Genomic DNA, 18116 nt, shown 5'->3' with positions numbered 1-18116 from the left:
AGGAGGTACAGAAGGCCTTGGATAAAATAGCAGGGATAGAAGCCAAGGGCAGGCCAGATATTCAGAGCATAATTGTGAACCATTGTAGGAGGATCAAAGACAGAGAAAAAGAGATAGCACAAAGAAGGTTGGCAGATGAAGCAAAATTGGTCCAGAATAAGTTAGTGAAGGTTGCGGCAATGAATTCAGCAACGTCCACTGACAGGCAGGGGGAAGCAGAGGAGGGGTCATGGAATGCACCAGCGAGGATGGCAGCACCTTGGACCGCAAACGGACAGGAGCAATGGGATGGAGAGGAGCAGTATGAAGGTCCCCAATGGCAGAGCAGACCTGCAAGAGGACGAGGTGGGTACAGGGGACAGAGAAGAGGATTCAGAGGAATAGGAAATAGAGGATTTGGGGGGCAAAGGATGAGAGGAGGGCCCCAAGGGTCATGTTGGAATTGCGGGAGGTGGAGAAATCTTTCGAGAGAGTGCAGAATGCGACCAATGGGATATTAACATGGTCAACCTCCTATGGGAAACGAACAGCAATACGGCCACCCACATGCAGGCAGTCCATATGGGTTACCAATGGGTGGGAGTGAGCAGAACGAACAATGCTATAATGAACCATAACAGAGAGCACAGCAAATGCAACCTATACAGCAGCCACAGCAGTGAGGCATGCAACAACAAATGGCAAGGCAGAACACAATGGGAAATGCAAACACTAACATTTTTGCGACAGCCGCAAATGTGCAGCAGTAGTGGGAGACAATATATTCTCTGTTCCAGGCACAGAAACATATGCTGATTAGGACAGCCCACAGAAAGCGCTTGCGTGTCCAGTGCTATCAACTTCCCTACTTGCAGAAGCGGAACCACTGGTGGGGGTGGGGATAGGCAACAAACAGTTCATCTTTATGGTGGACTCGGGAGCTGAAAATCGTGCCTCATGGAAGGCCGGTTCCCGCTCTAAGGAAAACATTTGGAAACGCAAGGGTTCTCTGGGGCTATTTTAAAAGTTCCTTACACAAAAGATATTGACATAACGGTGGAGGGAAAGACAGTGCGAGCACCTCTACTATATCATGAAGACTCGCCAATGAATTTGTTCGGAAGGGACCTCCTGAGTAAGTTGAATATGACAGTCTCATTTACTGAACCGGGGATAGGGTGCTCCACTCCAGGGGTATGCCCAGTAAGAGCAATGTTGATGATAAGCACTATGACTAATGAAATTGCAGTAAGGGGGTTCCCATAGATGTGGACATGTTCATTTATGGAATACGAGTGCTTGCTAGAGTGGTAACTGAGATAACACGCAAGGAATGGAAAGTGCCTTCTGACTTTGTCTTCCGCCCAATTGTAAATTCAGAGGTTGTACCTGGCACGATCTTGTCTATTGATTTGGAGGGGTACAGTTTCCAGCAAGCGTATTGCGGTGATAAGACTGGACACACATGGGTGCGAATGGAGAACAGTGCTATGCATAGACCCAAACTTAGCTTTACGTGATTTGACTGATTAGGAATTGTTCGCTGACAATGATACTAATGGGGAAATAATAATGGAAATAAGTGTACCGTGTGACATAATGATCCAGCACTGAGAAATACACAACCCCCCCATGGCTAGTGTTAATGTGCCACCAACTATATTTGAGGAAGACATGGAAAAGGTGCCAGAATTATGGACTACAGGCCCCCATGACGTAGGGCTATTACAAGAGGTCACGCCCATAAAAATAAAATTGAAACTAGGTGCAATACTACCTAAGGTAAAACAGTACCCATTATCAAAAGAAGCAGAGGAGGGAATAAAAGAAACAATAAATGAGTTATTACAACAAGGCATCATAGTACTGTCAAATTCACCATGTAATACAGCGATTTATCCGATTAAAAAACAAGGGACGGGGCTTGGGGGATGATCCAGGACCTACGCCCACTTAATGATGTCATACAGAAAGAATTCCCTCTAGTGCCAAATCCTGCATCATTTTATGTAGCATACCTAAAGATGCTACCTGTTTCATGGTGGTGGATTTGAAGAATGCCTTCTTCTCAGTGCCACTTGCCCAGAGTTGTCAGTATCTCACAGCATTCACATTGGGGGGCAACACATATGAGCATTGCAGATTGCCACAGGGGTACTGTGAGAGCCCCAGCATTTGTAATAGAATATTGCATGAAGATCTTGGTAATGTGGACGTAGAGAGCACAATAATCCAGTATGTGGATGACCTGCTCATCTGCAGCAAAAGTGAACAACAGTGCAGGGCTGATTCAATATCATTGTTAAATTTACTAGCCACGAAAGGATACAAGATGGACAAAGGTAAGCTGCAATATTGCTTAGCCGAGGTGTTCTACCTAGGCCAATGGCAAAAGAATCATACCAGACAGGGCAGCAACAATACGCCACCTGAAAACACGAAAGACAGTTAAAGACATGCAAACATTTCTCAGTATTTGCAATTACTGCCGCGCATAGATACTTGACTATGCAGCATACACGTGCCCACTGTTACAGGCCTTAAAAGAAGCACAAAAGCACATTGTTCCCTTAAAATGGACACAAGAAATGATGACGCAGTATTTCAAATTAAAAGACCTTATCGCGCATGCACCAGTTTTAGCGAACCGGATTATGACCGGGAGTTCTACCTATTTTCACATTGTAATGGCATCTTAATGACAGCAGTTCTAACACAAAAGACATCATTAGGCCACAAGCCATTGGCCTGCTACAGCGGCACTCTAGACTCAGTAATGCAGGGCCACTTCGCATGCAAACAAGCTCTCGCAGCAGCAGCCTTCGCTATAGAAAAAAGCTATACCGGACGCTCCATCTCGATCGCTCTGGAGTCTTTGCATCTGCTGAGCTGAAAAGGAAAACACCAGGTTAGCCGCACAGAGCAAAGGACCACGTTAAAGACATTGCAGCACTGCGCAGCGCTAATACTCACCAGAAGGCTGCTCACTCTTGCGATCCATCGAGGCTCCACCACGCGATCGCTGCTCCGGAGCTGCCGAACCTGCCGAACAGAAAAGAAGGCATCAGGTTAGCTGCGCAAGGGGAAAAGGTTTCATTGAAGACGTTTAAATCTTATGCAGCGCTAATACTCTCCTGAAGGCTGCACTTGCTTGCAGTCCCTCGAGACACCATCACGCAATCGCTGCTCCGGAGGCGCCGCACCTGCAGAATAGAACAAGAACAGCTGGTTAGTTGCTCAGAAGAACAATACTGTATGTTAAGACATTATCGCGCATCACGCTAGCATGGAAACTCACCTTGGAATTCTGCTCACCATTTTCGGAGAGGAGTCACGCTTCATTAGGTGCACCAAAGGGGAACCTGAAAAGTAGAGGCACAGGAGTGAACTTTTGGCAACTTGAACTCCAAAGCAATCCATACCAGGGAGCATTGGTATAAAGACTTACCCACTGAGTCATAGTTGTCTGGAACTCTTCAGGATCAGTGAAGTAACAAGATCCTTGAATTGCTATGCACCCCTGCATACAGTCGCAGGATGGAGAGTCCGCCATTCATAGCACTAGGGTGAGACATAGCAGAGGGGTGCATAAGGAGATCACAGAGGGGTGCACAAGGAGATCACGGGAGGTGGGAGTCGGTCCTCCTCCTTACGGCTAGTTAACATTTCATTTCAACATTTTAGGCAAATTCTCTTTCGTGACAGAAGAACAAAACAGAGGGGGCACGTGGAGCCATTCATCACTCTGCTACGTGTGACACTGGTGGAGACAGTTACCGTCCAGCTTCGTTTGGCACCCCTGTGGAGACCAGGTGAGCGTAACAGAACGCAAAGCCTTCACACAAACCTCTACCTGGGCTCCATGGAAACCTCAGGGACTGACCAATTAGCCCAGCTTTTGGGGAAACTCGGATCAGAGGTGCATTCAGCTCGACAAGAAACCAACGGTCTAAGAAGAGAACTGATAGTGGCAAAAGAACGTACTGATGACCTAGCCAGACAATTACTTCAATCCCAGGCTGGCCACACACCGTTACCCAGAATGGGGGCATCAGTGCCAACTCAGTCAAGTAATCCAGTGTAGGTGGTCCTTCCGGGAGCTATACCTTTGGCTCCACCAGAACGCTTTGCGGGAGACCCTAAACAGTTTGCGGTTTTTATGAACCAGTGCCGCCTACACTTCCTATGTAGGCCTGGGGCCTTTCCGATCGATCAATCAAAGGTAGCCTTTGTACTTTCATACCTCAGTGGCAGTGCTGCAGACTGGTTTATACCACTGGTTAATCAAGAAGATCCCCTTCTCCGGGATTTCCAGGGGTTTCAGCCGAATATGGAGAAGCTGTTCGCCCGACACTCCTAAGGCCCAGCTTTAGATAACGAACTGCTGTCTCTTCGCCAAGGGAACCAGGATCTGTTAACATATATTGCAACCTTCAACAGATTAGTGGTGGAAACCAGTTGGCCTGAAGACAAAAGAACTACGTTATTTCATCATGGGTTGAGCTGCGAATTAAGACGTCTTGGCTCAAGTGGTCAACCCACCCCGAGACTGTGCGGAATACATTGACTTGGTGGTACAACTGGACCACAGACTGTAGAACCGGAAGGCTGACCGAGCTAGATTAGAGAATCGGGTGTTTGTACGTCCGAGAGACAACACCTCCAAAACCACAGACATGTCCGAACCCATGCAAATTGGAAGAGTTGGGGAGCCACGATCTAAAACCGAGAAGGTAAAGAGAAGACAACAACAATTGTGCTTATATTGCGGAACAGCCGGCCATTTTCTTTGAGACTGTCCAGTGAAACCACCCAAGAAGGCAGTCGGGGTCGCCGATAAGGTAAGTGCCGAACCAGAGCCGGAAAACTACTCTGCACGACAAGCGTAGAGGTCTGCTTGTCGAGCGAGAAGAACTTCCAGACCTCGCACCTAGCCTTACCAATGATCCTCATTAGTCACCAGCAACCGTCTCGTATGCATGCAATCAGAGCTTACATCGACAGCGGAGCCATAGGTAACTATATGGATCTAGAATTGGCTTCAAGGATGAGTCTTCATCTTTGCGAAAAGGCAACAACTGATTTGGTCACCACCGTCGACGGAACAGAGATCTCTTCTGGTCCTGTAACACACTCAACAACGGAGATGATACTGTTGTGCCAAGACGGGCATCGAGAAACCATTGTGTTCAACTTAATCAAGGCCCAAAATTCCAAATAATTCTGGGGATACCATGGTTAGTAACACATAATCCTTGCATAGACTGGCGTGATAAGAGGTTGACCTTCTCAGAATGTGCTCATACTTGCTATCCAGAAGAATACCTGACCAAGAAAATCGCAACAGTCATGAGTCCGACAAATCTGCTACCCCAGGAATACCAGGATTTTCAGGATGTTTTCCAGAAGGACCAAGCCAATACTTTACCACTCCATAGACCATATGATTGCCAGATCGACCTTATATCTGGCACTCAGATTCCATGCAGTAGAATTTACGCCCTCACGAACCCGAGAATCTTCATCTAAAACAATACTTAGATCAATACCTGGCTAACGGCTTCATTCGCCCGTCCAAGTCCGCGGCGGCCTCGCCCTTATTCTTCGTCCCTAAAAAGGAATGAGATCTAAGAACTTGTATCGACTACCGCACATTAAACCAAGTAACCGTAAAAAAACGGTACCCCTGCCTCTAATCCCAGAACTGCCGCACCAGGTAAAGGATGCTCGAATTTACACTAACTTGGATCTCAGAGGGGCGTAGCATCTCATACCAGTCAAAAAGGGGGACGAATGGAAGACGCCTTCCGCACTAAGTACGGGCTATTCGAATATCAAGTGTAGCCCTTTGGGCTTTGTAACGCCCCGGCAGCATTTCAATATTTTATGAACAATGTCCTTCGAGAGCTAGTTGATGTTTGTATCGTTCTATATATTGACGATCTCCTGGTGTACTCATCTTCCGAGCAGGACCATGTGAAACACGGACGCGCTGTACTTGAGAAACTTTGACAACATAAGCTTTATGCCAAATTAGAAAAACTTTTCTTCCACGTTTCTGAGGTCAAGTTTCTTGGGTTTGTCCTAACTCTATGTGGTGTTCGTATGGATTCACGGAAGGTAGACGCCATCCTCAAGTGGCCCTCTCCAACTTCAATCAAAGGAGTTCAGAGCATGCTTGGATTTGCAAACTTCTATCGCAGGTTCCTCCCAGGCTTTTCGCAGTTGGTGCATCCCATCACATCCTTATTACGAAAGAACAAACGCTTTCAGTGGTCTGATGAAGCAGAGAAGGCCTACCAAGACCTAAAAAGAAAATTCCCCTCAACCCCAATCCTAAAACATCCTCGCCCAGATCTCCCGTACGTGGTAGAAACTGATGCTTCCAGTTTGGCAGTGGGGGCGGTCCTTTCTCAGAAAGACTCCGAGACAGGTCAACTTCACCCAGTAGCCTTTTGGTCACGAAAATTCGCAACACCTGAATTGAATTATGCCGTAACCGCCAAAGAGCTTTTAGCCATCAAGGCAGCATTCAACGCTTGGCGACATTATCTCTTAGGAGCCAGACACACCATTACTGTGATTAAAGATCACCAAAATGTACAATACCTAAAGACGTCCAAGGCCCAGTCCTCTCGTCAGCTCCGATGGGTGTTATTTTTTGCAGAATACGATTTTGTGATTACTTACCGACCTGGTTGCCGAAACGTCAAGGCAGATGCTCTGTCCCGCATAGGGATGGAAGAAGTATACTCGAGTCTGGATCCAGTGCACATAATCCCAGGGGGAAGAATCCTGGGAATCACTACTTCGCTGACCCCGGATGACATCCACAAGGAAATTTCGCATCTCCTCGACTCCGAGGCCTTACAGGATTGGTTGACTAAAAGCAGATATCATTCAGTCATATGATCATTTACCTTCTTTCCCATGGCGCCTCTACTTACCTAGTAAGGAACTTCAGAAACAGGTCATCTCAAATTACCATGAGTCGTTGGTAGAAGGCCACCCTGGAATTGCAAAAACCGAAGCCAAGATCATGAGACCTTTTTGGTGGCCAACATTGCGTAAAGACATTAAACAATTTGTGCTATCATGCTGCGTTTGTGCACAAAACAAAGCCCAGAAAAATAAACCATCGGGTCTACTACAACCTCTGATGTTCCACCTACACCCTGGCATACATTGTCCCTTGATTTTATCACTGATCTTCCCCCTTGTAATGGCTTCAACACCATATTAGTGGTAGTAGACTTGTTTCCCAAAATGGCCCACTTCATGCCGTTAAAAGGTTTGCCCTCAGCTTCAATTCTGGCGAAGGAGTTCCTAGAACAGATTATCCTGATACACAGATTCCCCTCCGTCCTAGTTTCAGATCGGGGCAGTCAGTTTTTCTCACAGTTTTGGAGAAAATGTTGGCAGTTGGCCCAAATTGAGGAAGGCTTTCAACCAGCCACCATCCTCAAACGGATGGTCAAACCGAGAAAACCAACCAAACATTGGAGCAATACCTAAGGTGCATGTTACACCAAACTGAAAGCAACTGGAAGGACATTTTATGGATAACTGAGTATGCCTACAACAACATTTTGCACTCCAGCACTGGGCAGAGTCGGTTCTATATAATATATGGAATGCATCCACGAACCTCTGAACTCGACCCACCTCAACATTTAGAAATGCCAGCCATAAGCAGTCTACACACTATCATTACACAAGCCCGTCCAGGTCTTCAAGAACATTTAAAACAAGCTAAAGAAAGATACAAGAAATCCAAAATACCAGATTGGAGATGAGGTTTAGCTAGCCTCAAGGCGCATACCACTTAAAGGAACCCACACATTTAATCCCAGGTATTTGGGACCATACACCATTAAAGCCATCATTAATCCAGTGGCAGTAAAATTGGAGTTACCTCCGAACATGCGAGTCCACCCCGTATTTCACGTTTCTCTTTTGAAACCAGTACAACCTGGAACTCGGATAACGAAACCACCAAAACCAATCTTGGTAGATGGTGAACCAGAATTCGAGGTTAAAGAAATTCTGGACTTAAGGTTTGTCAAATCAAAACTTTTCTATCTAGTTGACTGGAAAGGCTATGGACCACAAGAAAGGTTGTGGGAGCCAAGTGACTATGTTCATGCGCCACTTCTAGTAAACCGGTTCCATCGAAACTACCCGACCAAGCCTGGACCAGCGAGACAAACCACCTTCGGAGGGGCTTTGCGGGGGAGTGCTGTCACGGTGGTTGCCCCCAGACATCAGGAGCAGACCAGGCTGCCCCAGGTACTGGCACCTATGGGGACCTTTAAGGCCCCAAAGGATTGTCTAAGGGCTTCCTGGACTCAGTCGTGGCGCCGTTGGCGCCAGACTCATACTGCTTTCTCAAGCAAGGCAGATTGCAGGGAAAGAGGAATTGCGTGCAGACCAGTCTGAGGCATGCTGGAAGGACTACTTTACCTGGGACTACTTTGATAGGTGTGGTTGGAGGGACTACTTTACCTGGGGACTACTTCTTGAGGCTATATAAACCACGCCCTCAGAACAGAACACGCCTCGCGTAATTCTGCATTCCTGCAGCGTACCGCTCACCGTGTCTGCTAGCTTCAGCTCTGTCTTCAGCCATGCCCGTCCATGTCTTCACAAACCCCTGCCTGTAAGGAAGGAAAAGAAGAGAGAGGAGAAATCAGAACAAGACTCTTACCTGACGCTCCATCTCGATCACTCTGGAGTCTTCGCATCTGCCGAACTGAAAAGGAAAACACCAGGTTAGCCGCGCAGAGCAAAGGACCACGTTAAAGACATTGCAACACTGCGCAGCGCTAATACTCACCAGAAGGCTGCTCACTCTTGCGATACATCGAGGCACCACCACGCGATCGCTGCTCCGGAGCTGCCGCACCTGCCGAAAAGAAAAGAAGGCATCAGGTTAGCTGCGCAAGGGGAAAAGGCCTCATTAAAGACATTTAAATCTTATGCAGCGCTGATACTTGCCTGAAGGCTGCACTCTCTTGCGGTCCCTCGAGACACCATCATGCGATCGCCGCTCCAGAGGCATTGCATCTGCAGAATAGAAAAAGAACAGCAGGTTAGTTGCTCAGAAGAACAGTACCGTATGTTAAGACATTATCGCGCATCACGATAGCATGGAACCTCACCTTGGAATTCTGCTCACCATTTTCGGAGAGGAGTCACTCTTCATTAGGTGCACCAAAGGGGAACCTGCAAAGAAGAGGCACAGGAGTGAACTTTTGGCAACTTGAACTCTAAAGCAATCCATACTAGGGAGCATTGGTATAAAGACTTACCCACTGAGTCATAGTTGTCTGGAACTCTTCAGGATCAGTGAAGTAACTAGATCCTTGAACTGCTACGCACCCCTGCATACAGTCGCAGGATGGAGAGTCCACCATTCATAGCACTAAGGTGAGACATAGCAGAGGGGTGCATAAGGAGATCACGGGAGGTGGGAGTTGGTCCTCCTCCTTACGGCCAGTTAAGATTTCATTTAAACATTTTAGGCAAATCTTTTTTCGTGACGGAAGGGCAAAACAGAGGGGGCACGTGAAGCCATTCATCACTCCGCTACGTGTGATGCTGGTGGAGACAGTTACAGTCCAGCTTCGTTCGGCACCCCTGTGGAGACCAGGTGAGCGTAACAGTCTTGGCAAGCTGCTAGTGAATTAAGTGATGTAATGTGGGCAGATGTCTTTCTCATAAATTGCCAGAGAGTGAAAATGATAAATGACAGGGGAAGGGGGGGAGGAGGAGACGGAGCAGGGGATCAGGAGGGAAAAGATATGGTGTATACCATGGCGAGGGATTAGATGAAATTGAAGACCCCCGCCACCCAGATCAATCAATCAAGTGGTGCTCAGACATGGGTGCAACAGCAAAACAAGCCATGAATGAGAGCTGCAATGTCTGCTCTCTCATACCGCACGCCTCAGGCACACCCAAAATACTTGTACCTCAAGAAGTGCCCTTGTCGGATACCCAATGTTTAATTCATCTCGTATTGTGTAGGATTTGGAGCACCTTCCAGTCACACACGGTTACAATAGAAATGCTGCAGAACGAGAAAACCTGCACGAGCAAGCCGCAAGGAGTGATTTGCATCAAAGAACCATTTTTTGTTATCAGAGGGACATAGTGCACAGAAAACAAATGGCATGACGAAACGATCACGTGCAAGGCAGAAGCGTTGCGAGGACTTACTGAAGAGAACTTTTAATGGGTCAAAGAGACATGCACTCCAGTCTGGTCCCAACACATCGCAAAGCTCACATGGCTCTTAAGAAACCCATCAAAACACAGAAAGAGACTGAATACGAACTTTGTTTTCATGGCGATGGGAGGGTACAAATGGGTTCGAACAAGAAATGCAACAAAACAATTATCATTCCAGACATGAAAAAAGGTACAGCAGTGCTCATGGACATGTATTGGGTATGTGGCAAACAAGCGTACCTGCACCTTCCACCATCTTGGAGGGGGGGTGTACCTGCACCCTGGCCACACTGCATTCGGCACTCATGGTGATTCCAGAAAGCAATATTCAAGAGGGGATAAATTTGGCTGACATATCGGCAGCGCCCCAGCCAGCAACAACAGAGCTTTCCACATACAACATCCTATCTGAAAAAGAACTACAAGACAGGGTGTCCCGCAAAAGGAGGTCATCCAGCTATATCTCCAGCAAATCATCCAACCTCTTTGCTGAGATTCCCGACAAATATAAGCTGTTCAATAATGCTGAAACCTTCTTTGCTTCACTCCTGGTGCCAGGACTTCAAGCTTGAACAAACAGCAAATGGCTGCAGATCGTGCGCTGGGAGCTGATCCAACTGGCCAACGACACTGAAGAAGGGTTCAATGTCATAAAAGTGGAACTTCGAGCTCTGCGCCTAATGACAATTCAGAACCGGTACGTCCTGGACCTCCTCGCAGCAATGGACGGCAGTGTTTGCTAAAAAATCCGAAGCGCATGCTGTACATTCGTACCTTCTGAAGATGCGAATAATGGGACCCACTCCCACTTCATCTCGGCAGTGCACAGCCTAGGGGAAAGAATGCTAAGGGAAGGAGGAATAGAGCCGAGCAATTGGTTCAACGACATTTTTAATTGGATACCATCCTGGTTCAGCATCATGATAAACATTTTTGTTCCATTCATCGTTTTCCTTTTGCTATTTTTCTGTGTGTGCCAGAGGAGCATACGATGTTGTGCAAAATCTATGCCTGGTTCAACAATGATGATGGTAACAATGGACAAATCGACAACGGTGGCAACCATGATAGATGCTCATATACAAACTGGGGAGTCAAATCCACCAAAGTATCGTCTGACAGCTGTATATCACCAGCACGGGGACAGGGTAGATAACTTGTACCACACCACCATTAAGGAGCCACAGGAGTTACAATGGTAGAGGGAGGTGTGGGTGGATCTGGATGGGGGTATATATATGACATGCACACCTGATGAATACACCAGGAGAGGTCAAAGCCTAAGGGGTGTTTGGAGGGCTTGGATGCCAATCAAAGGGACACCAGCATGGAATAAGGCAGTACAAGAAGCAGAGTATTATCGGAGTGAAAATAATAAAAAAAGATTAGTTTGTTACTTAAGATGTAACGAAAGGGGGAATGTGTGGGAGTGAGGGGTCGTTTGGGCTCCCTCATACATTCAGCACAAAATAAACCACTTGCCTGTGCAATAGCGGGGGACGCTTCCATTGCCTGTATGCTAACATTAGCATAAGTGGGGCTATTGCGGGGGACACTTGGCTTCCATTTTGTGTACCCTCGACTCCATCTTTGGACTAGGCCTCACTGCGATAATATAAAAAGGCTTCTCTCCCCTCTGCAGAGTTGTGCACAGTGCGCTCAGGGCCCCTACCTTTTCTCACTGTGTCTGAAAGCTTCACAGCTCCATTTCTCACGGATGCGCCGGGGATAAATGAAACAAATACTACACTGTATCATCTCACCCTTCCTCTGAGATCACTGTCCTGTGTGTGATCGGCTCGAACCATGCCTTGTGGCTCATCCATCTCCACAAACCTGCCAGTGCCCTCTTACCCCTGCTGTTGGAAAATTACTGCCACTATAACCATGTGCCCTCCTAAGGTATTCTCTTGATGTACCAGAAGTGTGACCCTGCTGTGCAGCCCACCCCAGTGTGCCCCCTACTAAAACCAGACCTCTGTCACAGTATATTGCACCCTAGAACTAACAAATGTCAGTGTGCCCCATACTTGCTTTGATGCGCACAGGCCCGCCGCATGACCGCGGTTATCACACTAACCAAGACCCCTAAGCCTGGTACCCCATATAAGTCCTAATGAATGATGTTATGATTATAGGCATGCAATGTATAGGTTTGCAAAGATTTACTCAAAGGTATACTAATGATCATTGTTTATTGTATGTCTAGTGGTAGTTTTTCATGCTAGCTTAGTTAGTGTCCGCCCTGTCTCAACGCGACCTAACCCTCACCCCTCCTGGACGCTGGCAGCCGGATCACGTGACGTTCACCCTCCCGCCAACTGGGCAACCAATCCGGATGGAGCAGCGCCTACTGTGCTATATGGATCTATATTGTCTAGCCAATCCTGCACTGGTTTAGTAACTTTTGTTAATTGCGTCATATATGACGCTGTTTTACTTTATATGTTCATGTAACTGTAATGTTTGCCAGAGCGCTCTCGAGGCAGCAGAGTTCTCTGAATGGCAATTCTATATAAAATAACTAAATCTTGCAACCTGTTCCCTTAGTCTCATTCTGCATTGGGGTGTCTTATTTTGGATATGCAAGTGTTAGACGGGGAGTGAGCCTTTGCCCCATTCACCCTTCTTTCACTCTGTGGCTCGTAGGACTTATGCCTGTTTGTCTTTAGTAGCCTTGTCGGCTTTTCCAGCATGTGTATCTCTTTCACTCCGCCTGTTAGCTTCTCTTAAGTTCATAACTCTTTCACTCTGTTTCAGCAGGGCCACAAGCCCGTTCCATTCTCTCTGTTTCTTGTACCTGCATCGGTTTCGGTACTCCTGGAAACCAACCATCATAGTCTGATTCGACCATCCGCATGAGGAGAGTGCGCTCTTCTTGGCTTTTTTTGATGATTTTTTAGGAAATTGAATGATGAGAGATCAACCTCCGAAAATGTGTGGGGCTAATCCACACACATTTTCTTATGCTCGCCGCACAACAAACAAATAGTCCAGTGTACTCTGGGGGACACAGCCTACAGTCGCAGTCATCCTGTCGAATTTATTTGACAGGTGACAGCGAAGGGTGCACGAAAATATCCAGAGAAGGGCAACACCTTCCTCCTCCCATGGCCTGCCTAATTAAATATCAAAAGCTCCATGGATCTGCCCTAAGATCTGTGTGGTGACGGTGATGAGAGTTAATTGAAGCAGGCCTGCAAATAGGTATGTTCACAGAACTTAAAAATGGGCAGAAAAACGAACACCAGATTGACATGCAATGTGTCAACTTGAAGCTAGTTCCCACCCCTCTGTATGAAGCACAGTGAATAGCATGTCTGGGTCAACTATTTACCGTAAGCAACCCCTGCAAAGCAGACCCCTTTCAGAGGGAGAAGTATGTGATTAAAGGGAGACAGAAAGTCTGCTCTCGTCACAAACTTCAAGGGAGACCTGAGCTTTGATCAAGAGCCACAGAGTGATCAGTTAACCAGAGAGACACTTTGATCTACAACAGACAGGAAGATGGGTGGGACGTAGGAGTACATATTGTCACCTCTTACCTTTCCTGTTGCAAAGCACTCTGGTCCTGACCTCACGCATAACAAAAGATTGTTATTGGGTTCCCCGGATTGGTTCCTTAAGGTAGGCTTAGCCTGCACCAATCACTTTGGCCCATTTGGCTTTAAAAGAGGGCGGAGCCCTTCACTTAGCAGATCATCTGAAGGCTTCACCAGAAGCAGAAAAGAAGAACTCAGTATTGGACCCTAGTTGAAGGTACAGTCTACCTTACAGCTTCCGCCAGTGAAGGAAGGCTAGGATTTCCAAGAGGGAAGCAAGATCCCTCCCCTAAACATCTCCCAGGGAACAGAGGGAGATACCGGACTCAGACCCATCCAGCAGCTCCAGAACTGGTACCCAGCCAGCACACAGCGTGCCCTGCTAGGTTCTGCCAGCAAGCTTCCTAGGTGGGAAGTGCCAGAGAGTCTCTGAACAAAGGACAATGCTGTTGCCTGCAAGCACTCTCCTCAGCTTTGGCCCGTCTGCCTTGAAAGGACACCACAAGCCCTGCGAAGAAGCTAGGAGGAGTGCCACACAAGCATCAACCAGCATCCATCTTTTAAGGACATTTTCGAGGCAGTCGAGCCCTCGAACCGCGACCGGCTGCACCACTGACTGTTGTCACGCTGCAGTCACTAAAGCTGTCCGAGACGCCTCGACCAGCATTGCAGATCCGCCAACCAGCACAGAGACAGCCATTCCTGACCCCAAGCCGCCGTGTAGGCCAGCCTGCAGCCGTCCGTCCAGCCTTGCTTGCCGAACTACCTGCCACCTGACGCCTGCAGCTTTCTCCCGGCTTGAACTCTGTCGCAGGAGATGCAAAGCGTCCTGGAACCGACTTGACACTGTCGAGCATCATGATCAACTCAAGCACCAGGTACATTGTGGTTCTGTCCCCCTGGTCCTTCTCAGAAAGCCCCTAGTGACATTTAGCACCCCTTGCTCCCTTGGTGCTGAAACCAAATAACTCTGAACAGTTAAGACTGATTGCTTTACTGACTACCCTCCTGTCAGTATCCAGAGTGCATCCCTTTCCTCCATGAAACTGTCTGTCATCTGTGTTCCTTTATAGGGTGGTTTGTTTTTTGTAGTGTGCTAGAACTGTCTGTTGTAATAATAATAAAGTAGATATTTGTATACAACCTTGACTGGACAGTCCCTTTTTGTCAATGGGTAATTATTGTATTTGTGCTGTGTTGCAACTAACCAACGATCCACGACCTTGCAGAGGTAAGCCTATCGTTTCATCCTTGTTACCAAAATTGGACGAGGAGGTTATAATTGACTTATGTTCCAATCTGTTCGGATCCCTTCTGGTGCACTAGAGGTGTGGGGCTGATTGATGGTTTAGAAACAGATATTCATCCCTGGGCCACTGGTGCCCCAGAAGTTGATTTGTCACACATAGGCCTCACTGGCATCCACAAGTTGGTAGTATCTGCTTCCACATCTCTACCTATGTCGGCGGGAAAGGTGATTGCTGGGTGGAGGTCAGGGACACAGGCTCCTTTTCTGTCTCTGATTTTGTCATCGGTTGCTGAGTGCCAAGCTCGCCGCTGCTCTTCAGTGCCTCCACAGAACACAGTTAACCTTCCCATCGATCCCTTCCCCTGACTGAAGCCTCTATCTCGGTCAAAGCACCTGTCTTCCAGCCTCCAGCTAGTGGGTCTTGCTTTGTTTACGCCACCGATAGCTACGCGGCTTGACGTGGCTCCGCCCCTCCAAGACGTTGATGGTAGAGAGGCTTGTCTCTGCATAGCGGTTGCTCTCCTCCCTTCCTAGGAGTCTCTCCTCCATTCACAGACCGTTCTCTCCTTATACACATCATTGGAACTAAAGGAATTGTGTCCGTCTTCCTTGATCATGACATTCAGGCGACGTTCAGCATTATGTGATGCCAATATATGATGTGATATGATGTGACATTTATAACGCTCCTGTATACAAGTGTTTCTAGGCGCGACAAGATAATGAGGGGGAAACAAGTGAGGACAAAACAAAAATCTTACAAGGCCTTGTGTCATTCAGATTGCGTAAGTGCGGGTAGGAGGGAGGGGAGTAGTGCCAGGATTGGAGGGGAAGGGAGAAGTGCATGTAACTCAATAAGTGCAGCAATCGGTTGGCTCATAAGTGCAGAGAGAAGGGACTGTAGGTTTGCAGGTACAGTCTCTTAAGTGCTGGGTGAGCCCGGAGGCAGTGCAAGGGCATCTGGACATGCAGGAGCCTGGGCCTGGGTTCAGGAGACAGCCAGGTGACCAGTGCGCAGAGCAGTCAGGGACATCAGCAGGGAGAGGAAGAGAGAAAGCAGAAGCAAAACGGAAGGTCTTGAGTTGCTTCCGGAACTGGAGGTGTTTCTGATCAAGTTTGAGAGAGTGAAAGAAGAGTGAAAGAAGGATCTTTGTTGATTATTTTAATAACAGGAGATGCCAAAGTCTTTCCAACATCGATATAGGCATAAAGGGTGATTTGGACTTGGGAGTTCCTTATTGAAATGGGAGTCCTTGATCCCAAGAGGGGAGTCCCTCTCAGTGAGGTCCCACTTGCCCAGACTCCTAGGGAGAATCTTGCCTAGAGGGTTAACCTCCAAAGACTAAAAGGGCTGGCTTCTCTGTGGGGGAAGGGACGAATTGTTCAGATTCGTCACAGCACCCATAATGTGTTAACTGACGAATCAGCATCAGATATGGTTACTGATTATGCCTGTTGTATTTCTGCAGGTGTTTCCACTATTTGCCAAGCTTGGTGCCAATGGACTTCTGATAGAGTATGAAGACATGTTCCCATTTCAGGGGGAGCTTGAGATTCTCCGATCGCCATACGCTTACAGGTAAGTGCACAGTCATTGGAACAGTTAGTGAAGCAGGCTGTCTCCTACTCTGAAGTTATCACTGATTTCCCTTTCTTCCTGAAAGTTGATTATACTTGGTCAATGATCAAAAAGGATATCTTCCAATTGAAAAAGCTGTGAATGTTCCAAGTGCTCATTTCCAACTCGGGCAATGTTGTAGCGGTATGCAAGTTTTACACAATGTTTTTGTTTTCTGTATTTACAGAGTAAAGTGAGAGGGTGGCAAGATGAGAGTAACTGTGGTTTCTTGATATAGGTTGGTTGTTTTTATCTCCATTAAGAGGAGCCCTGGGGTTGAATCTACAGTGCCTGAAAATCAGTACGGTGTTCAGTCATTTGGTCGACTGAAAACTGGTCGAATTACATTTGGTCGACGCAATTTGGTCGAAAACCAAATGGTCGAATCTTTTTTTTATTTATATATTTATTTTTCGGGTTTTCGTTTTTTAAAAAAAGGGGTTTTTAGAGAAAAAAGGAGGTTGGGGGGGACCCCCCCAAAAAAATAAAAAAAAGGGGTGAAAATAAAAAAAAAAAAATTCGACCATTTGGTTTTCGACCAAATTGGTTCGACCATTTGTCTGGTCGACCAGTTTTTTTCGACCAAATGTCTGGTAACCAATCAGTACGCATCCTCCCGACGAGTTTCAAAATTCCAGCTTTGAGGATCCTTCTGATGGCGATTATTTGTTTTGCGGGAGCGTAGGGAATAGTGCCTCGGGAAAGGCAGCGGTCTTCCCTGGCACCTGCACCTCCCACATTAATGTACTCTCCCCACAGCCTTGAATGCAAGTACTGCAATAATGAAAGCTGTACACAGTATATTATGTCTCCAAACATGCAGTGAAGGTACCAAGAAGAGGTTTAGTCATCAAGGCCCGGTCTTGCGCGTGCGGAAGCCAAAGTGTGATGTGAAACTAACTTTTCTTTTCCCTTGCAGTGAGGAAGATATTGAGAAGATTCTGCACCTGGCTCAGATAAATGGTCTTGAAGTGGTCCCCTTGGTTCAATGCTTCGGACATATGGAGGTGAGCCTGATAGCTGTATGTAACTCAGTGCACATATGTACAGAACGAATGAACTGCGAGTTCTTAGCCCTGTCTAGTCTGTTGATCATAAGAATAGCAAAGAATAAAAGGGGCATGTAGGGCTCTACTTGTCCCTGGCAGGTATGTCGAAGCACTCCTCTGTATGCATTTGAAAAACATGCAAGCCATTTTTAATGTTGGCTTTGTTTGTGGTTTACATGCAGTGAGGGGAGTTCTGAGCTTCCAAGTCATGATCCCTTCTGTTCAAGCCACAAATGAGCCGCACTGCAGTGTTTTAGATGATCTGCAGTTTGGAAAGCCAGCACAAGGCATAGTTACAGTAGTCCAGTTTGGAGTTGCTGGTGGACTGAAATGGAATGGCTTAATGTTTGCGAACGATCTGGGTCATGACTCTTGAGTACCGCACACTGGAAGAGGCAGCAACTAGAAACTGCCCCCGGTTGGATTGTAAGGAATATGTCTGAGGC

The 18116-nt window shown here is 47.1% G+C and overlaps 1 protein-coding gene across 2 annotated transcripts in view; it reads left to right on the top strand.

Moving 5' to 3' along the window:
• Positions 1 to 18116, top strand: part of LOC138569399 (hexosaminidase D-like) — a 644991-nt gene that overhangs the window by 388594 nt on the left and 238281 nt on the right. For both annotated transcript variants that reach the window (XM_069647343.1, XM_069647344.1), the window contains 2 exons: positions 16473 to 16582; positions 17541 to 17628. In XM_069647343.1, the coding sequence (XP_069503444.1) occupies positions 16473 to 16582; positions 17541 to 17628 (198 nt within the window). The remainder of the gene's footprint in view (positions 1 to 16472; positions 16583 to 17540; positions 17629 to 18116) is intronic.

The sequence above is a fragment of the Ambystoma mexicanum genome, chromosome 2q (genome assembly GCF_040938575.1).
Source record: "Ambystoma mexicanum isolate Mex_15411 chromosome 2q, UKY_AmexF1_1, whole genome shotgun sequence".
Taxonomy (NCBI): domain Eukaryota; kingdom Metazoa; phylum Chordata; class Amphibia; order Caudata; family Ambystomatidae; genus Ambystoma; species Ambystoma mexicanum.
The sequence above is the reverse complement of the archived record's forward strand: the minus strand, read 5'-3'. Positions and strand labels throughout refer to the sequence as shown.